Source organism: Procambarus clarkii, chromosome 14 (assembly GCF_040958095.1).
Source record: "Procambarus clarkii isolate CNS0578487 chromosome 14, FALCON_Pclarkii_2.0, whole genome shotgun sequence".
NCBI classification, from domain to species: Eukaryota; Metazoa; Arthropoda; class Malacostraca; order Decapoda; family Cambaridae; genus Procambarus; species Procambarus clarkii.
Window position 1 is genome coordinate 4,065,264 of NC_091163.1, and position 22,330 is coordinate 4,087,593.

A 22,330-nucleotide genomic window follows, 5' to 3' on the forward strand; every position below is an offset into this window, starting at 1 on the left:
ATATCTTGAGATGATTTCGGGGCTTTTTTTAGTGTCTCCGCGGCCCAGTCCTCAACCAGGCCTCCACCCCTAGGAAGCAGCCCGTGACAGCTGACTAACTCCCAGGTACCTATTTTACTGCTAGGTAACAGGGGCATAGGGTGAAAGAAACTCTGCCCATTGTTTCTCGCCGGCGCCTGGGATTGAACCCAGGACCACAGGATCACAAGTTCAGTGTGCTGTCCGCTCGGCCGACCTGCCATGTTCACCCCACCTCCTTCCTGCCCTTCCTCTTTTATTCTCAAATTCGCTCTAATTCACACTTCACCAGTCAATCATCATCCATTTGTTTAACATGCCCAAACCATCTCAGTAGAGTATACTCTTCTTAATCTTGCAGTTTATTGACTTTTACACCCCACATCACTCCGTGGCATTTTCCCTTCTTTCCTTTATCTACTGTGTTAATCTAATACCCAACATGCTGCTCGGAGTGTCAATTTCTCATTTTGATTACTGTATTCACATTCATGCCACACGTCTCATGACTAAAGTTGGTGCCACTAATGCTTCGTGCAGACCTTTGGCTGCATGTATTTTTTATCTTTGGTTTTCCTGGCTCACCTCATACACTGCTTCAATTGTACAAATACCTCTTTTAGCACTCTCATCCCAGGTATCCCTAGGATCCATCACTGATCAACCACCTCCAGCACTTCAACCATTCACAATTATTTCACACAATTTCCTTTTCTCTCCACCCATTTAACTTTAATTTTCTCCCCATTTGCTTAATAATAGTCCCTCGCACATCAATACAATTTTCCACTTGTCTAAATAGCTTTCTCCCATACTCTGCTTAAAGAATTCCTGGAAACAGATCTCCAAATACTCATAATAGGCCAATACACTATATTTACAGCCCTCTCTTGTGCTCATTATCTTGTCTATACAGTATATTGAATAACCACAGTGACAACTTTTATGTTGGGCAAGCTAAAATAAAATACCAAGGGCACCAAAAGGGTAGGTAGGGCACAAAGAGCACCATCTCCACAAAGGTGCTCCACAAAGAGCAGCTATAGAGGACCTCTCTTCCTCTATAGCTGCTATCAGGCAAGTACTGGTATACACTAATACTAACCCTTCCTCTGAACAGCCCTCATAAGCACATTCAAACATTATTGTATTTTCTGGCATATAAGATGCCTCTATTTACAAGGACTTTTTTTTTTAACACAATTTCCATGTTTGGCCCATGCATTTACTGAATTTTATTTTCAAATGGCTGTGTAGGAAAAGCATTCAGTATTTTGCATGTAAATATACACAGTTGGTGGTGAACCATAACCCATAACCATGCATCCTATCTGGCAGCAAATACAGTAGTTTCTTGGCACTTTTAATCAGTTTGAATTGACCTCTTGATACTCCCATCTCTATGAGCACACTAAAGTCTGCTCCTGGTGTTTGGCAGGCCTATGCAGGTTTAGAGGCCTGGTAGTTTCATGGATGCCTCTGCGATATCATAACCAATGCTCCCGAGAGCTACCGAGGGCCAGCCTTGAAACGACTTACCTGCACCAGTTTGAGGGACACCTGGACCCAGCGTGGCGATGGATTGTGGAAACTGATACGCACATCTGAAGCAATTCCAATCACACAAACATTGGGGAAGACTACTCGCTGGGGAAGATTCAATTCACCTGCAGCTGTAGTTATCAGATTATTTATATTAGACTAAAAATTCATAACTAAAGCAATATCAAATTCATTCTGTTAATGATACAGCAGTATTTCAATCTTCAAAGCCTCAACCATCATTAAATAAGTTGTACATATATTATTAAAATGTCTTCAACAGTTTAATTACAGTAGGCCTACATTACTATTATTAAAACTAATTACCAAAATCAACTTTTTAATTACATTTTCTTACAAACAAGAACTCTTACCTGTTTGTTGAGTTACATTCTCTTGAGAGTGGTACTTCCTTGTTTCTTGATTGTAATTAGTAGCCTGAGTTAATGTCACTGGAGTACCACCTGCCATACCTATCGACTGCAGCCCTGCAGGAAAACTTGTAGATCGTACTGCAGTCGCAGCAACTGTATTAGGCGGCAAATCCCTTCTACTTGTCGCCGAAGGTACTGAAATCGCAACACTTTCAGAAGTGTGACTACTCGACGGTTCTTGAATTCCTAATGAACTTTTCTTAACTGTGGTCCTTAATGGCCCAAGACTAAATTGTGGTGCATCTTTATTCTGGCTTAAGGCCACTGGGCCCTTGGCAGAGCTTTCAGATGATGTTCTTGGATTTATTAAATCGGTTCCTAATCTATAGTTCTCAACGACTGTCTCGCCCTCAGATCTGGAACGAAGTGAGCTACTTGGAGATATTTTAGATCTTGATTTAGTCCAGGCAACACATGGTGTTGATGAATCAATTCCATTGCTATTATCATCGTGAAAACTAGGCAGGTGCAATTTGTGCGTTTCCTCTAGAATTGTGGATTTATACCGAGCCATTTGAATAGACTCATCAATGGTAGTGTTTTCACTAGCGTAATTGCTATTAAAATTTGTTTTAAGAGATTGTGTTGCTTCTCCAGGGGCTGAGTTACCCTTGCTTACTTTCAGTCTCTCCATGTGTTTGTGTGATACACCAACACTTGGTTTTAGTGTGCTACCACTCGGTGGCAGCTGTGATGCTTTTTTGTCCAAATTCTTTCCAAGTTTTTGGGTTATCTCCTTCCCAATGTTCTCTTTGCCAAGTGAAGCTCCGTCAGCTTTTTGGACAGTTTTTGCTTGTGGCTTTGATTGCATTGCCTCTCTCTGCCTCCTTAACTCAAGGACATCTTTACTCATATCAAGGTCAGTTTCATCTAAAGTTTTATGCATGGCTGACTTCTGCTGTGTCATCATTATAATTCTGTCAATTAATTCTTGAGGATTTTGACTCGCAAGTGCATCTGACATTAAGGAACTGATCATCTCTGCACTTGGAAAATCATTAATGTTATTCAAGGTTTCTTCAAAATTTTGAGATTTCTCCGAAAGTGGTAATTTCCCAACATTATCCTTCTCTTGGGCAGGTTTCTCTGGTACTTTAAACAGAGGCTCACTGAGGTATGATCCCATCAGATCCTTAGAAGGCTTAATATTAGCAACTTTGCTAATATCTTTAGGGTGGCCTAATTTAACGGAACTAGGAGCACTCAAATTATTTTTTTTCTGCGAGTTTGGTGGAAGTGCTTCCTCTGGTGAACCATCATCAAGCTCGGGGGCACAACAACTGTCTGAATCGGAACTTTCAGATAATCGTTGGGTATCGTTAGAGTCAACTGTCATTGTTTTTTGCTCCTCATCTGCATCTGAAGGTAAAAATTTAACTATAAGTAACACATGTACCATTTTTGTGTGAATTACAGTCTTCTGTATGAACTCAAACATGAAAGATTATGCTATTTAAATTTAAAAGTATACTGTACTTAACCCAAAATACACCAAGACCAACTACTAAGCACAATATTACATTTACTGTAAATGTTTGTATTAAAAATTATTCACAAGTAATATATTATTACATAAGAAATTATATATTTCTTTACATAATATCCACTTTACACACATACACAGAAATTAATACAAACTTAGAAATTAACACAACCTGATAAGGGCCCAGGACAGACCAAAACAGTGTCACTTATTTCATATTGTATTTGTGCGTTGGACTGCTTATTTATAACAACAATACAGTAGTTGTTATTTGACTGCATTACCTAATATTAACCACTGCACACCTGGTTTCTTCAAAAACTTCTTAGTGCAATTGTCAAGGAGATATTTTTGTTGTTTTTATAAATATTCAGGTAAAGTTTATGTCAAAATGTTTCCAAGCTCAATTATTTCCATTTCAAAATACAAAGAGTAATGAAAACATTAAAATATAGCCTAATTAAAAAAAAATATCAACTCTCAGAGTGCCTAAAGGCACTTTGTGCAGTGCATCGGTCAATAGCAGCCATACTTATCGGTTAAAACTTCAAATATTTTTGCAGAAAAAATTGCACATGATAAAAATAAGGAATTCCCTACTAAGGATATTTAATAAGGATTTGTTACAGAACTTGTCTTACCTGGTTGAGGACAAAACTGTGACACACTACTGTCCTCAGCCGACACATCTACGAGTTGTACAGGGTTCCCTGCCATTGGGGGAGAATGAACAGCTGTTCCAAAACATGGCTTCACAGTTCATGAAAAATAATTACATCCTATTAACATTCAGTATATTAATCTACCTACAGATTTTACAATTAAATTTCAAATATATGAAGCAAGGTTGAAAAATACTGCAATATCTAATTAGAAAGAACAAGTGTGCGACACAGACATGGAGAATTGTTGAAAAAGAACACACAGTGCTGACAACAATGTAGAAAAATACTTAAGAGTACACTTCAATAAAGATGAAATTTTGCCATTAAGGGTTTAATCAAAACTAAATCTCTTGCATGCAAAATGTTACTGGCATCATTTGCAGATATGAAAGATATAAAAAATAACTGGAAGGAGGTAAAAATACAAGTATCAAGATGAATATGCTTTGACTGAAGGAAAATAAATATTGAATATATATCGGAGTAACACTATCGCTCGCTTTGGACACCGATCACGTCCACTTTTTTTCTCTAGAGTCCTAGCCAAGGACAGGACTCGCGTCCTCCAAAAATATTTTTATTAAATTCATTTTTTATCTGATTGACCTCGGGATAGTTTCAAAATAAGCGCCTTTAGAGTGCGCACAATTTGATACCAAAATGAAAGATGTAACATGAAACTTGATGTCAGAACACTTGAAAGATTATAAATACATTTTTGGTCAAAATTTTAAAATATTTGTTAAAATTCTATTTATTTTGCTATTATGTTGGGACTAGTTTTAAAATGCGCGCCTTTACATTGCGAACAATTTGATATCAAAATGAAAGGTGTAACACAAACATTTATGTCAGAATACTGGAAAGATAAATAATTTTGTGAGGATGAGCTTCCAGAATTAAAATATTTGTTAAAAGTCCAGTTATTGCTCTATTATTATGGGACTAGTTTTAAAATACGCGCCTTTTTATTGTGAACAATTTGATACTAAAATGAAAGACGTAACATGAAAATTGATGTCATCAAACTGAACAAGTATACACATTAGGTTGCGGTGTGCCAATTGGTGCTCGTTTACGGGTAACTTTAGGCTTTCCTGTGGGGAGTCACGCTGGGCTTTTGTACATTATATGCATAGACACCTGTAGGGAATTTAATTGGGAACACAATGATACCAAAACGAACGACGTAGCACAAGGATTAAGGTGAGAAAACTGAAACGAGTATACACATTTTTACTGATTTTGTGCACTCACGGGTAACTTTTGCTGACTTTAGGCTTTGCTGTTGGGTAAAGGGTACCTATTTATACCTCCCAGGTACCTATTTACCTAGCAGTAAATAGGTACTGGGAGTTAGACAGCTGCTATGGGCTGCTTCCTGGGGGTGTGTAACAAAAAGGAGGCCTGGTCGAGGACCGGGCCGCGAGGACACTAAGCCCCAAAATCATCTCAAGATAACCCCAAGATAGCCAGCATACAGTACTGTTTTTTTTTCCGGGGGTGGGGGGGGGGGGGAGTGTCTCATGATCTCACATGTGATATTCCAGCCCATCTTGCTGTTTAGATAGTACTTATAGCAGCAATGTGGATCATCAAACATATATTGATGTAATAAACAAAGTAGAATTTGGTACAATTAAATTTGAACAAACCAGAAAAGGTTTTGTATTTATGTTGCTCATAAAACTTAACCTCAACATGATAGGCTTAATAAATGCTATCTGAGGCCTGATGTGTGTGCACACTATACTAGGCCTAGGAGTATTTAAGTTTGGGTTTTAGCTTTATTTTGTCCTGGTTATGAAATGAATAGTGCCAAATTCTACTAATTGTCATGTATGTCAACACATGTATAATGGTCCACATACTGTAGTTACAAAAAGTACTATCTAAATTGGAGGATGGGTTGGATATTCTGTAAATCAAATAAACTTCCATATTTATTACATTCAAAAAATGAAGCAGTGAAGATGAGGCATGCAACTAACCTTAAACACCACCATCCAATGAGTTAACCACTGACAAAAAAAAATAAAATATTTGCAATTTTAAATTCCACATGCAATTCTCTTACACACAAACACTGTTTTCGTGACATGGTAATGATCTCGATATTCAGCCTATTCTCCTGTTTAGATAGTTCTTATAGTAACGATGTGGACCGTCGTACATGTACCGTATTGACCTAACAACTAGAAAGTAGAATTTGGTACTATTGAATTTGGACAAACCAGAAAAGGTTTTGTATCTATGCTGCTAATAAAACCTAACCTATCTATCATAGGCATAATATACACTATGAGGCCTAATATAGACCTAGGAATATTTAGGTTTAATTTCTAGCTTTATTTTTTCCAAACTCTGTAAGTGAATAGTACTAAATTATGCTAAATGTCTAGTATGCCAATATATGCATAATGGTCCACATAGTTACACAGAGAACTTTCTAAACGTGAGGACTGGTTGCGATACTGCAATGCCAGATTATAAAAAAAATAGATTGTTCATTTTTTATCCCCTGCACTGCACACCTGTTATTGGCTAAAACTTCAAAAGTGCAATTGTTAAGGACATATTTTTGTTGTTTTTATAAATGTTCAGGTAAAGTTAATGCCAAATGTTTCCAAACTATTTTCATTTCAAAACACAGCGATGAAAACATTAAAAAACATTAAAATATAGCCTAATTAAAAACAAAAACGGACAATTCTCAAAACGACATTTGTTGGCCGGCGCAGTTGAGGGATTAATGTATAATGCTAACTGTTTCTTGCATAGCACAAGCCCAATATGCTATCACAAAATCACTGTTGGAAACAAGCACATTTTGTAAGCTTACACAAGAGGAAATAAAGTATCTCACCCGTTCTCCATTCTTTGTGTTTTCCAGGGACCCTAAAGCTTCACTCCGTGACTTTAAATAATCATCTATCCGCATCTTGTTCCCTGGACCAACCAAGTTTTGTTCTGTACTTGAAATCCAAGAAGGCCTTTAAATAAAATAAAACAGCATTAAAAAGTTAGTTCAGTGTAAATCTTTATAACAAATGAGGCTTAGAAATCAATGAATAGCAATTTTTTGAGCAGTACATCAGGTTCCATCCTATGAAACAATCCTATTACTCCCATGTTAGGATCTCGCACAGTCAGGGCAGATCGGCATTATGCCAAGGAAACGTTTCAAACAGTCCCTTTTGGGTCGTACTAGTACGTGGAAGATAATGCAGAAGACTTAATCTTTCCCACAATACAGCCTGGAGGTGCATTTACTATATATTAAACTTCCAAGCGCTTGGTCATCACAAGGACTCGAGCAATACCTTTGCTAATTACAGAAAGATCTAAATCACCATCCCCAATCACAAGAGGCAGAAACACCACTACAACAGAGTACCTGCTTGATGGGGTTCTGAGAGTTCTTCTACTCCCCAAGCCCAGCCTGAGGCCAGGCTTGACTTGTGAGAGTTAGGTCCACTAGGCTCAACCCAAACCCCTCAGGTTTTACCTGGTTCTAAGTTGTACTGGCAGTACAGTAAGTTGTACTGCTAGGTGGAATCCAGGCTGGTAGTAGTCAATGATGACTTGGCGGCTCAGTCAGCAAAGGGCACTGCTTTACAGTCCTTGTAATGTCCAGTAGTTGTTTAAAAGACTTTATATGAATGTGCTATCTGACTGCATGCTAAGGTGGCATTTCTAGCCTTGACTTTATTATCAATATGACCCAGCAAAAGACTGTGAAATTTTCCCTACTGCTTGGTGTAATGTTCACCTGCCTGACAGAACAATTGAGTGGGATGGCTCAAACAAAGGTTTGGTCAAGAACATAAGAAATTATGCTTTTAACAAAGATCAATTCATAAAAAATTGCACATCAATATACAAACTGTAAATAGCTACCTACCTTACTGTAATTTCTGCTTGTCCATAAATGCCAGAGAAGCATGAATAGTCAAGTTTATCATTGTAGTTTTCTGCTTCAAGAAACTTGTATTCTTTATGAGTTTCCTTTTCTTCTTCCTCAAAGAAATCTAGATTAGGGTCATGGAATGACTCTCCATCAAGTATGCTAGCCAGGTCATTCTGGTGATCTTGAAACCACTCATAATGTGCCTCTTCACTGCAACAAACAGGAATATTAGTAGTTTGTACATATAATATACATTTCATTTAGTTTAATGAGCAATAACCTTTCCATGACAAACCAGAGCTGGACTATAAAACAGCCAATCAATTAAATTCATGTTCATCTCCAGTGCTCAATGTTTACTTGTATATTACACAGGATGGGAAGGTAGTGTGGGGGGGGGGGGGGGATTAGAGGGTGAGGTGTGTACGAGAATAAGGGGGTTAGAGGGTGGGGGATTATGTTAGAGGGTGGGGGATTATGTTAGAGGGTGGGGTATGTTAGAGGGTGGGGGGGTATGTTAGAGGGTGGGGGGGTAAGTTAGACGGTGCAGGGGTGAAGTGGAGGAAGTGTGTGTCAGGGAGTATGTGAGGTGTGATCGGGGAGTGTCTAGGGAAAAGAGGGTGTATGGGAACGAGGGAGTGTTTGCAGGGAAAAGGACAGTGCCATTACTAAAACAAAAATAGCATTGAATGCAATGAAATGCCACTTTCTGATGGGTCCTTGGTGGTTACTTGACTTCTACTTGGATAGCTACACCCAATTCAATACACACCAAGCCCTTGCAAGTCATTGTAAGCCCACTGTAATGGACCTGTGGCCAAAACCTGGGCCCCCTCTTCAGGGGTACAAGAAGCAGACGATCATAGATCACCAAAACCAAGAAAAGGGGCACCAGAAAGGTGGGGAGCCAAAACAATTAATTAGCAAGGTAAACAATCCTGGTGGTTTGTTCATGTCATGGGTTCGTGTCTCATTTATTTACCTTGACTCATTATGTACATCATTCTCATTGGCATCCTTCACATCTGTACCAATAGACCCCAGCGAATTACATGACGTAGACAAGAGTTTAGATTCTTCCAAACCACTACGTAAAGCTGTTGAATTGGCCGAAATTTGACGTACATCAAATTGAACCTGTTGATGGAAAAAATTTGCAGATTAAAATTTATTTGTAATCACATACGATCATTATCATCTAGCCGTGATTAACTGATCAACTTAGAGTTTATGATGTAAACTAGTCATAATCAATAAAAGATCATTTAATTGTTAATCTTTTTAATTTCCATTTGTGCTATCTATGGCACATGTACTCTATTGCAGAGTACTTGACACAGTCTATGAAGTAGCTGCAATATGTTGTGGATATTTTTTGCATATGATGGTGCTAGTTTCCCACTATGGTATTAAGTACCTGAATTATTCATTTAATAAGAAGTCATTCCTCTGGTGTCAAAAGGTACTTAACCAGCCTTTGAGATAGGTTAACAATCTCAACTCAGCTCTACAAACAAATTAAGGAGATAGGCTATGGATATAACACAATCTTCTACATTACTTTGGCCAGAAAGAGACTTCACAAGCTACACTCCATTCCACAATGAAAAATGCACAGTGAAATGCACATTGAAATCACATTACCCTGATGTATCAATGAGAAAATCGGTAGAAGCCATTAGGAGGAAGAGAAGCATTGAAGGGAGAACTGAACCACAGCCAGAGTGCATAGGGGCAATGCATGAAATCCCTGATTAGGCTTCAATGGAAGCCTCAGGACCCCCTAGAAGATTTGGCTGAATCCCAGGTTACATTGCTTTTACTATGTCGTGGTGGTAGTGATCTGGGATGAGGGCTTGGGAGTACGAAGTGTGTGGGTTCTAATCCCCCTCGTGGCTCCTACTGATTTTCTCAGTTCATTTATTTTTTATTCAACAAGTGTTTACCTTTGCCTTAAAATGAACATCCCTAAGACCCTGTCTCTGACCAGGCCTCCAGGTTGGTGGCCTGGCCAACCGGGCTGTTGGACACAACAGCTCACATGTATGAATCACAGTTTGGGATCAGGTATCCTTTTTGAGGTGTTTATCAAGTACTTTTTAACACCATAAAAGCTTGACTAGTTATGAACCTTATGATTATAGGGAAAGTGTTGGAAAGTGTCGAAAAGTACTGGCCCCCCCCCCCCTTGATGAAACAGAAATCTATCTATTGTGCCTCTGTTTTTCAACAGGGCTATTTTGCACTTCCTGCCTTGCATCCTGGTCATGTAGAGTTATTTCTGTGTAGATTTATAGCCAGTTCCACTAATATTTTCTAAGTGCAAATTATGTACCTCACTTGCAAGGTAAGGTAGCCTGTTCGGTAGAAAATAAACTTAAACATTTTATGTAACCCAATAATTTAGATATTTTATTGAGTGGGTTCTGGCAGTAAAATATTTTTTGCACGTACTCAAGGTCAACAATTTCTCCCGCTATGAATGGGGCTATTATTGTGCAACAATATTCCATCCCTAGAAAGTTGTCTTAATTAAAGCACATCATTTGTCTTGTATCTCATCTGAAAGGTTCTTGTTATCCAACTGATTTATTATTATTTTTTTTACAATTGTTACAGCTACTTTGTCATGTTCTTTAAAAGTAAGGTCTTTTAACATTATTAATTCCAATTATGTCAAAAGACAATACTCCCATCGTCTTTTATATTGCATTCTCATCCTAACACGTGAGCTGACAGCATTTCATGAGAGGTTTCCATTTTCACATTTTAATTTTTCAAAATACAAGAGATAGAACAGATCTTCATTAAATGCCATACTTTCTGGAGAACATTCAAAGACCTAATTTACATCAGTTTGGAGGTTTGCTGTACCCTCTAATGATGATACAGGACTATATTTGTGTCCTTGTCAATATCTGATACGAGGATGATAAGTACTGAAGTAAGCTCAGAATCATGGGGGGGGACTGAGCTTTTCATGATAGCGGAGCTGGCGGATGTCTACGTGTGTGAAATTTAAGTTTGTACAAGCAAACGTGGCAAATTATTATTTAATATAGACTTTGATGACAAATGTGAATGAATAAGAGAATATGGGGGAGCTTAGAGAATGAGATCAATATACTATCTAGTACAGTAGTTAATTATAATATTTCATCTGAATACCAAACTAATCGCTTAACTTTAGGGAGCAGCTTACAATCAGGATCCAAGTATTTTTGCACGTTCAAACCCTGACCTGGGGTTAAATTCACGAAGAAGTTACGCAAACACTTTCAAACCTGTACATCTTTTCTCAATCTTTGGCTGCTCTGTTTACAATTATTAAACAGTTAATGAGCTCTGAAGTACCAGGAGGCTGTTTATAACAATAACATTAGTTGATTGGCAAGTTTTCATGCTTGTAAACTGTTTAATAAATGTAACCAAAGCCATCAAAGATTGAGGAAAGATGTACACGTTCGTAAGTACTTGCGTAACTCCTTCGTGAATCTGGCCCCTGCAGTTTACAAATGGCGGCAACCCATACTCCACCAAATACAATACTACTCTAAGACTTAAAAGATGTTTGCAATGAATTATAGTTAAGTCTAACAAATAATATTTATTCTTGGGAACCTTATATCGTCATCACATTCTCAGGGTCTATTCCTACTTCCCCAACTTCAAATCATCCAATATTATTCTTTAGCTTCGTGGTGCTGTACCTTGCCAATCTCTAACTAAGAACTATCGTACCCCCAAAAATCAGTCGTCCTCTCTCTTGGCACTGCAGGTAGCATTTGCAGTCACAAGTTACTGTTAACCCTTTCAAACAAGCATTTATCTTTCACGTGTACACATAAAAATTCCTCTTGAAAGCTTTATTAGTATAATACTTGAAAAAAATTACAAATTTAACATAATAATCTGGCACCTCTAATCTTAATTTTATTTATTATGCTTTCATATCTTCTGCTTTCTCATACTGCCAATAAAGCTTTTAAAGTGTTCACTAATTTATACTACAATATAAAGATTAACAATAGATGCATAATACACCAGTAATTCTTACCTTACTATTAACAAAACTCTCTTCATTAAAGCCTCCATATGTCACAGACTGCAAATTACTATTATCCCAATTGAAGGATGACCCTCTTCTGGCGTGTTGCGTTTCTAGCAGTGAATGCTGAGGTTGGAGAAGAGCCGAAGGCAGGCCACCTACCCGTCCCTCAACCTCACTTGCTGTTGCACTAGTCTGCCAGCCTTCTGAAAGAATAGTTTAGTCTCGTAATATTTTCACACATCAACTTGCGATTTTCAACAAAATGTTCCCATCAAATGTGTTTCAAACTGGAAACTCCCTTTTGCCTCAGCTGTCCCCTTATATAAATGAGAACATTAAAAAGGTCCATAAAGCCTTATTATTAAACATAATTTATTATCACAACTTTCCATTATATACAAGTTTTTTAGTTTAGTTCATTTATTATGGACCCCATACCCATCTTGTGGGCAGTAGTGGAAAGGGTATATATATATATATATATATATATATATATATATATATATATATATATATATATATATATATATATATATATATATATATATATGTCGTACCTAGTAGCCAGAACTCACTTCTCAGCCTACTATTCAAGGCCCGATTTGCCTAATAAGCCAAGTTTTCCTGAATTAATATATTTACTATAATTTTTTTCTTATGAAATGATAAAGCAACCCTTTTCTCTATGTATGAGGTCAATTTTTTTTTATTAGAGTTAAAATTAACGTAGATATATGACCGAACCTAACCAACCCTACCTAACCTAACCTAACCTATATTTATAGGTAAGGTTAGGTTAGGTAGCCAAAAAAAGCTAGGTTAGGTTAGGTTAGGTAGGTTAGGTAGACGAAAAAACATTAATTCATGAAAACTTGGCTTATTAGGCAAATCGGGCCTTGAATAGTAGGCTGAGAAGTGCGTTCTGGCTATTAGGTACGACATATATATATATATATATATATATATATATATATATATATATAAAAAAAAAAAAAAAAAAAAAAAAAAAAAAAACTCCCCTACAGTACCAATTCATAAGAAAATTCCACACCATCTCTATTTCCACTTGAACAAAACAATTATCCTTTTCTTCAGAGTAAAACTCATCTCCACAGAGCCATTTGTTCTCACTCAGAGTCTTTATTTTCTGAATATTGTTTCATAAAGGCCGAAGATCATATTTTTATAGTGGTGGTGGGAGGATGGGGAGGGAGGTATATGGAAACATGTAATAAGGGTAGGTCAGGGGGTGACAGATGGAGCAGGTTATAAGGGTAGGTCAGGGGGTGACAGATGGAAGCAGGTTATAAGGGTAGGTCAGGGGGTGACAGATGGAAGCAGGTTATAAGGGTAGGTCAGGGGGTGACAGATGGAAGCAGGTTATAAGGGTAGGTCAGGGGGGTGACAGATGGAAGCAGGTTATAAGGGTAGGTCAGGGGGTCACAGATGGAAGCAGGTTATAAGGGTAGGTCAGGGGGTGACAGATGGAAGCAGGTTATAAGGGTAGGTCAGGGGGTCACAGATGGAAGCAGGTTATAAGGGTAGGTCAGGGGGTGACAGATGGAAGCAGGTTATAAGGGTAGGTCAGGGGGTGACAGATGGAAGCAGGTTATAAGGGTAGGTCAGGGGGGTGACAGATGGAAGCAGGTTATAAGGGTAGGTCAGGGGGTGACAGATGGAAGCAGGTTATAAGGGTAGGTCAGGGGGTGACAGATGGAAGCAGGTTATAAGGGTAGGTCAGGGGGGTGACAGATGGAAGCAGGTTATAAGGGTAGGTCAGGGGGTCACAGATGGAAGCAGGTTATAAGGGTAGGTCAGGGGGTGACAGATGGAAGCAGGTTATAAGGGTAGGTCAGGGGGGTGACAGATGGAAGCAGGTTATAAGGGTAGGTCAGGGGGTGACAGATGGAAGCAGGTTATAGGGGTAGGTCAGGGGGTGACAGATGGAAGCAGGTTATAAGGGTAGGTCAGGGGGTGACAGATGGAAGCAGGTTATAAGGGCAGGTCAGGGGGGGGGACAGATGGAAGCAGGTTATAAGGGTAGATCAGGGGGGATGACAGATGGAAGCAGGTTATAAGGGTAGGTCAGGGGGTGACAGATGGAAGCAGGTTATAAGGGTAGGTCAGGGGGTGACAGATGGAAGCAGGTTATAAGGGTAGGTCAGGGGGGGTGACAGATGGAAACATTGTTAATTGTTCCTTCTGGCTCATCATATGTATAATTTCAACCCACTGTAGACAAGGGCCGAAGAGTGAGAAAATGGCAGCATTCTGAAGCAGCCTATCTCTAACCTTGACTTAGGACAGAGTGGGAGGGCCCAAGAAAGATAGAAAAGGGGGGAGGAATATAGACAGTGGGGGTGCAAAGACAGACAGGGGGTGGCCAAGGTGGACAGGTGGGCCAAGATGGGCCAAGGTGGACAGGTGGGCCAAGGAGGACAGGCAGACAAGTCACCATTGTCCTACACTGCCAAATTTTAATAAGCCTACTTCCATGAAAATAAGCAAGCATTGTAAAATTCAATTCATGTACAATAAGATATTCAAGATATTATATGGAATCCTCAGAAAAAACTAATCTGTAAAGCCTCACAACTAGGGACACAAACAAAATTCCTACAATTTAACCAGTTTGAATCCTTATGACTGGGGCCTGTAGATGATGAATACAATTTTTTGGAGCTACTAGGAGCAAAATAATTGAGAAAACTCTACATCAGCTGCTGCACCATGTATACATAAATCACTCACAATACAGAAATAAGAACATGAAGGAAGTTTTTTACCAATTAACCTACTAGCTTGTAAGAGTGTTGAGTGTGCATAAGACGGCTCTTCATCATGACTCCTCACAACCTCTACACTTTGCTCAAGATATTTCCCATCCAATCCTGAAAAATAGTTAAGAAATGAATAATATAGAAAACAAATTTGCAGCCTGTTATGGGATTCTCCATAATGTCAGAATTACATGCAGAATTTTATTATTTAGCATATTCCCAGACGTATTTTTCAATGTACATAATATAATGTAAATTTGCAGCCATTATGCAATTCATCATTATGCCAGAATCACAATGGGACCTGAATATTATTGACATTATTCCTATGCATTCTTCCCATACCAGTCGTATACATCACAAACAACAAGTGTAAATTAGCAATATTAGAAAGGGCAGTAAAAGTAATGCCAACCATATCTGATGGTCTTGTCAATGACCAAGTTTATTGAAATACTAACCAACGCAAGCAGTTACAACTGAATAGTTCAAAAGCAGTAATAAACATATTACCAGTGTAAATGATCTGTGTGAAAACTGTGTGAATGGGAGTGCTAGAGGTTGTTCAGTTTAAATACCTGGGAAGCGATTGCTAAATGAGGAATTAGTACAAAGAAAAGTGAGGGTAAGGAAAAGAAAGCGGCTGGGTCAATAATAGCCTTGGTTAGAGAAAATCAGGACAGTCAGAGTTGCACGAAATAGTGTCAACCTCTACGTATGGGTAGAGAGCGATGGTGTGGTCGAAAGTTCAAGAATTAGAGTAATAGAAATTAACAATTTAAGATTGTGCGTTTGAATTCACTTATTTGTGCCTGCACAATCAAGCCTTTAGCTCTTGGACCCCCACCTTTCCATTCACTAGTTGTCTAAATTTACTGCTAAATGAACAGAGGAAAAAGGTGAAAGAAAAAATACCCAAACATTTCCATCTTGTCAGCAGGACCAAACCCACAATTGCCAAAAATCAATAAAGCAAAGAACTGAGAGCATGCCAAAATGGCTTGGGCACGTTAGGGGAGCCGGTCGGCCGAGCGGACAACACGCTGGACTTGTGATCCCGTGTTCAATCCCAGGCGCCGGCGAGAAACAATGGGCAGAGTTTCTTTCACCCTATGCCCCTGTTACCTAGCAGTAAAATAGGTACCTGGGTGTTAGTCAGCTGTCACGGGCTGCTTCCTGGGGGTGTAGGCCTGGTCGAGGACCGGGCCGCGGGAACACTAAAAAGCCCCGAAATCATCTCAAGATAACCAAGATAACGTTGACCAAATGGATGACGATTAAGTGGTTAAGGTACCTTCATATAAATGTGAAGCCAAGAGTAGAGAGGATGGCCAGAAAAATGAATGGATATGGTGAAGGTGAGGGAGGGTGTAATAAGTGAGAACAGCTCATGGGATATGATAGGACACAGTGCTGGGTGACAGCAGTTGAGAGCATGTAATGTTTGGGCATTACACTTGGTCTTGGACGCAGGTTCGAATCCTCGTCACGGCCCTTGTGGATTTGTTCATGTAGTGTTTGGACATTACACCTGGTCTCATAAACTGATGGGGTGCTTGTGGATAACTTACTGGCATGTGGGGGGTGCTTGTGGATAACTTACTGGCATGTGGGGGGTGCTTGTGGATAACTTACTGGCATGTGGGGGTGCTTGTGGATAACTTACTGGCATGTGGGGGGTGCTTGTGGATAACTTACTGGCATGTGGGGGGTGCTTGTGGATAACTTACTGGCATGTGGGGGTGCTTGTGGATAACTTACTGGCATGTGGGGGTGCTTGTGGATAACTTACTGGCATGTGGGGGTGCTTGTGGATAACTTACTGGCATGTGGGGGTGCTTGTGGATAACTTACTAGCATGTGGGGGTGCTTGTGGATAACTTACTGGCATGTGGGGGTGCTTGTGGATAACTTACTGGCATGTGGGGGTGCTTGTGGATAACTTACTGGCATGTGGGGGGTGCTTGTGGATAACTTACTGGCATGTGGGGGTGCTTGTGGATAACTTACTGGCATGTGGGGGTGCTTGTGGATAACTTACTGGCATGTGGGGGTGCTTGTGGATAACTTACTGGCATGTGGGGGTGCTTGTGGATAACTTACTGGCATGTGGGGGTGCTTGTGGATAACTTACTGGCATGTGGGGGTGCTTGTGGATAACTTACTGGCATGTGGGGGTGCTTGTTAATTCATCATACTATGTGCTCTACATGATATAATAAAGGCAAATAATTATAAATTTAATTACCTATAACTCTTTTCCCTTCAACTGCTTCCCACTCCATGAATTTTGAGAAAAAGGTATTAATGAATGTATAATGATCACAGCTAAGCCACACACACAATAATTAAACTAGGTACATGCAGTCCAGTTAAAATTCCATAGGACAGCTGGTGTATGGTATTATTATAAGAAAACCACACCACTAATAAAAATTATTTAAGAAAATGCTATTAAATCATCCCTGTATTTGAATACAGGGATGCAAGATGAAGTAGGTATATATAATGAAGGCAATCATACAAGATATATAATTTAATTCATTGTATCGGGGACAGGAAGCCAGGTTATACACACAGTAATGTTAGGGTTATACCGAGGTTACCCCCCCCACCCTTGGTCAAATTACTGACCCCAACCAAGATGCAACCCCACAAGCTAACTCCTGGGTACCCATTTACTGCTAGGTGGACTGGAGCACGAGGTGAAAGGAAACGCGCCCAACCATTTTTGTGCCGCCCAGGATTCGAACCCAGAAGTCTCGATTGAGAGTCGAGAACGAACCCGACTGTACTTCAGGGACCCTCTTACACGTATCCTATGATGTATATACGAGTAAATATCCTATAATTTGTACTAAGACTTTTTAGAATGACACCTTCGCCGAGTGGTGTACAGCCCATTTTATTTTGTACCTTTGGGAAAATTTAAAAAACCAGATAAATCTAATGTGTACTTAGCGAATCTATCTCTGATGATTTGCTCCCAATGAGACTAGTCCAAGGAAACTGCCATGCCAAAAATCTCCAGGTAGCTCCTCATCACATGACCTTTTAACTTATTCTATAGTGAAACTTCCTAATGTTGTCATCATCTTACCAGCTGGAATAAAGTCTTCAATTTCTCCTTCACTAAGATCTGAGTCATCGCGGTCTAAGAAATCTGTTATAAAATCTGTTTGAATAACGGCAGGTGAAGTACCTTTCACATTCAGCATGCCTGTAGTAACTGAAATAATGATTACATGAATATTATCCTCCATGTTTACATCATGACATTAAATCACCACCATCGCCTCTCTCTACTCTCTTTGTCCCTTTTCAAGGGACAAACAGGGAAAATTAATATGATACATTAAAGGTTATGTTCACTAGACTGAAAATAAGTAATAAATAAGAAATAGGTTACACTTTTGAGAACCTGACAAGTAAAAAATAAAAAATTGACACCAGTGACAATTTTCCTCAAATAAAATTGTAGGTAAAAATAAAAACAGTGGCAGAAAGTAAATAGTGTAAGTACCTGGTTCTCTAGCCTCATGTGGACTCAGATGGCCCCATTCAGATGGTGCTCTTGTCAGTTCCCCAGTCGAGAGGTTAGTATGGTCAACTAAAAATCTGCTTGATGACAAATCTGTTTTAAAGAAAATTAAAAGTGCCAAGGAAAAGCAAGGTCTAAATGTTATAAATTCTCAGCTTATCCTCATAACAAGAAATCCATTCTGTTTTGTAAACTTACCACTCAATCTTTCAACTCTGATTAAGGGCACATCCATCATACGCCAAAGGTCAGAAGATTCTCTCGTTTTAGACAGTTCTTCATGTGAGCTCGAAGACTGTCTTTCTGTAGCTGTCAATTTGCCATCAACAGCCTACAAAAACAAACAAACTTACTTTGAGCTTAAGAAAATTATTCTGCCACTCCCAGAAGTACGTTACCCAACTGTGCAGTCATAAGATCACTTGACTGACAAGACATTCTTAACCACCAATGCCACAGGAACCAGTGTTTCTGTATAACAATTTAAGGGGCTTGTGGGTCATTGAAAAAAATCATTCCAGCCAATGACTTATCTAGGCTGAAATGCAGAATAACATAACAGTGCAATAAGAGATAGTATGAAGGAACACCACACTGCCCTAGGCTTACCAATACGCTAAGTTAGGGGCATTGAGAGGAATCCTCAGTGATGCACCAAAGCAACAGAATGACCTGGTGATGTATAGCAAGTATAAAAAAGGAATCTACAGAAAGTCTATAAGCCAATACAAGAGAGGAGGATACAGGAGGGCTGCAAACAGAGGTAGCTTTACAAAAAAAATTAGTAATACAAGAAAGGGAAGAAAAAAAGAAGCCATAGCAACTAAAGATTGAATGAAATCTAAGAGCTACAACCACCAGTGTTGAGCTCTGCTTAGCAATCTTGAGTAGTGGAAGAGGAAAAACCTTAAATGATAGGAAAATTACCCATGGGATACAGGTCAGACTAAATACAGAGGAAGAAGGGATGATAATTAGAGGTAACAAAGGCAATAGAGGAAAGAATAAAACGGGTAGAAAATGTGACGACCGATGAAACAATACCAGATATATCCTGTACAGCACAATCTAAATACAAATTTTAGAGATATGTAGATCATAAAATCAGCAGTGAGAGACTGAGAACCTAGTAGGTCATGAAATGCACAAGGCAAGAGTTGTAAGGTGAGCAATTTGTGGTAACGTTACAATCTGTAAAGCCAGAGGGAGAAAAAGGAGCAAGTGAAGAGATAGAGACAGGAAAGAGTACAGATATTCTCACCAAAATTTGCGCAAGTGCAAATTAGTTTGCATTTTTTTCCCTAGTTCAAGGCAACTAGGGAAAATGAACAAAAATGGAGGATAAGAGAAGTTTCAGAATGGATGGAATTAACCAGACAAAAAAATATATGTCCAGGGAGGATAAGGAGGCAGCAAAGAAAAATGGAAGAAAATTGGATAAATAATTACAGAGAATTAGAAAACTGGATAAGCAGTGGATAAGAGCAAATTTGTATTACTACAAGACCTAAAATAAAGAATATCAAAGGTTATAAAGGGAATGCCTGGAGGCAAAAAAGGAAGAGCTTGAGAGAATAAAACAGAAGCAGAAACTACAATAGAGGAATAAATAAGAGAAGCAAAGAAGTACTACAATAAGTATAAAGAAGTACTATAATAAGAAAAATTTATCATGCACAGTAGTAATGAAAGCAAATGATTAGCCTAAGCTAATAAATATAAACCATAGGAGTCGAAAGGAAATCTGCACACACAATGTACGTCACTTTTACTTTTATATGCCCATAAAATATTTCATCAGAAGCAGTACCAATACCCTTTTATTCAAGCTGGCTAAAATAAAGTCCCTCAAATTTAATCACCAAATCCCTCCTGACATGCAAAAGTAAGATTTGTTTATACTACCTTTATCAGCCTGACTAATGCTGCTGCTAAACATCTTTTCTACTCGATGTTAGTCCAATTAAATAATCAGGTACAAGAGAAACCCTAAGAATCTTTAGGATTGCTTAGCACAAGAAAAAGAAAAGTTGCAGATACAGAGGAAAGCATAAAGATGACCGAGTCCTGTAAATATATAAAACACAACTATAAATAAAAAACATTACTGTACAGTAATACAAATTAATTTCAACCAATTGTTCAATTAATTTTTAAATATTTCAAGATTTTTTCTTATAATGACGAATTACGAATTACATATATCACGAATTACATATATTATGCAAGTACAATATATGCATAAGTATTCTCAGTGTATATAATTTAGCTTATGAGCATGGTATATGGAAAGAACCTCTTTCCCACAAAACATGCAATACCATACAACTCGAGGAGTTGCTCCTCGAGTTGTACTCGAGTAGCAATGTGCTGAGAATACACATTCAGCAGATCGGATGTTGTTGTCGTCGTGCCAACAGTACCACTCCCTTAATCTGCTGTAGACCCTGTGATATTCACTGGTCTAATTTATGATGTTTTATATCCTGAGAACACTAATGACTTAATATTAAGTTACTTGACCAACTTTTCCATTATCAAATTAACACTCAAAACTTGTATTTCTTACACTATGAACACAATACATATACTTTCAATACATATGCAATATCCTCACAAAATTAATAAAAATGCCTTGATTTTGGTCTTCTATACCAGTAGGCACCAACCAGTGGTCCATGAGACAATTTTATTTGTGAATTCTATGTAACCAAGTATTTTCCTTAACTGTTATATTTAAAAGCATTAAATAGTTTGACTTAACAACTATCATTTCTTGATTGGTGGATTGCAGAATTCACATTAGTGGTCTGTAGGATTTAAAATTATGAACTTGGTGATCCGGTCGGAGCCGGTCGGCCAAGCGGACAGCACGCTGGACTTGTGATCCTGTGGTCCCGGGTTCGATCCCAGGCGCCGGCGAGAAACAATGGGCAGAGTTTCTTTCACCCTATGCCCCTGTTACTTAGCAGTAAAATAGGTACCTGGTTGTTAGTCAGCTGTCACAGGCTGCTTCCTGGAAGTGGAGGCCTGGTCGAGGACCGGGCCGCGGGGACACTAAAGCCCAAAAATCATCTCAAGATAACCATCCGTGAGCTCCGAAAGGTTGGCGACCACTGTTCTATACATACCAGTAAATTGGCTTACCTTCTGAGGATGCACATTCAACAGATCGGAAGTCATCATCGTCGTACCAACAGTACCAGCTATCTTAATCTGCTGTAATCCATCTGATTCCCTCTCACTTGCCTCTTCCAGTGTATTAAGATACTGTCTTGCCAAATCTTTCCTAGTGTATTTTGGAAAATCGAACATTGATTAACCAAAAATCAAACGGCCATAACACAAAACTTGGAATTGATCTAATGGCTCATAACAAAATATATCCTAAAAATATAAAATTATAATTTAAATTAATAATTGCCATATATTACAATATACATTCTGTAATCTCCTAAAAATGAATCAGCCAAGAGATTAATCACTTAAGTAATAAAGCTTGGATACAAAGAAAGATGACAATGAGGCGTGCTTAAGTAAGAGGTCAAGCAAACTGACAGATGGATAACTATAAAGTATTTTGTTAAACCTACTCTATACAAGGACAAATAATATGTCAGTAAAGCTGAACTAGTCAACTGATATAAATCATGAAAATTTAGGTTAGGGATTGTTTTGTGAAAAAGAATGGTAAACTCTTAATACTAACCTTGTCTTCTTGTTCCCCACCGTAGATGTGGCCTGAGGCGCAGTAATGTCAAGGATCCCATCATTATCGATTAAATTAGGGTTACAGCCCAGCCCAGTAATTATTGACTGGTCACAATCATTGTTTTCAATGAGACTATCAGCATACATTTTAATAAAAAATCATCACCTGTAAAGATAAAATTTCTAAGCAAAACT

At 38.6% G+C, this 22,330-nt stretch overlaps 1 protein-coding gene across 8 annotated transcripts in view; it reads right to left on the minus strand.

Annotated features, from left to right (window-relative positions):
- LOC123772569 (centrosomal protein of 192 kDa) overlaps positions 1–22,330 on the minus strand; it is a 63,110-nt gene that overhangs the window by 38,953 nt on the left and 1,827 nt on the right. For 2 of the 8 annotated variants that reach the window (XM_069324252.1, XM_045765812.2), the window contains 13 exons: positions 22,134–22,301; positions 21,572–21,713; positions 18,623–18,755; positions 18,407–18,517; positions 17,984–18,112; positions 14,890–14,994; positions 12,110–12,306; positions 9,035–9,189; positions 8,047–8,262; positions 7,009–7,135; positions 4,119–4,227; positions 1,935–3,353; positions 1,558–1,691 (listed from right to left, as the gene is read on the minus strand). In XM_069324252.1, the coding sequence (XP_069180353.1) occupies positions 1,558–1,691; positions 1,935–3,353; positions 4,119–4,227; positions 7,009–7,135; positions 8,047–8,262; positions 9,035–9,189; positions 12,110–12,306; positions 14,890–14,994; positions 17,984–18,112; positions 18,407–18,517; positions 18,623–18,755; positions 21,572–21,713; positions 22,134–22,282 (3,126 nt within the window). In that variant the 5' untranslated portion in view covers positions 22,283–22,301. The remainder of the gene's footprint in view (positions 1–1,557; positions 1,692–1,934; positions 3,354–4,118; positions 4,228–7,008; positions 7,136–8,046; positions 8,263–9,034; positions 9,190–12,109; positions 12,307–14,889; positions 14,995–17,983; positions 18,113–18,406; positions 18,518–18,622; positions 18,756–21,571; positions 21,714–22,133; positions 22,302–22,330) is intronic. The other 6 variants (XM_045765831.2, XM_069324255.1, XM_045765823.2 and 3 more) reach the window with 5 other exon arrangements.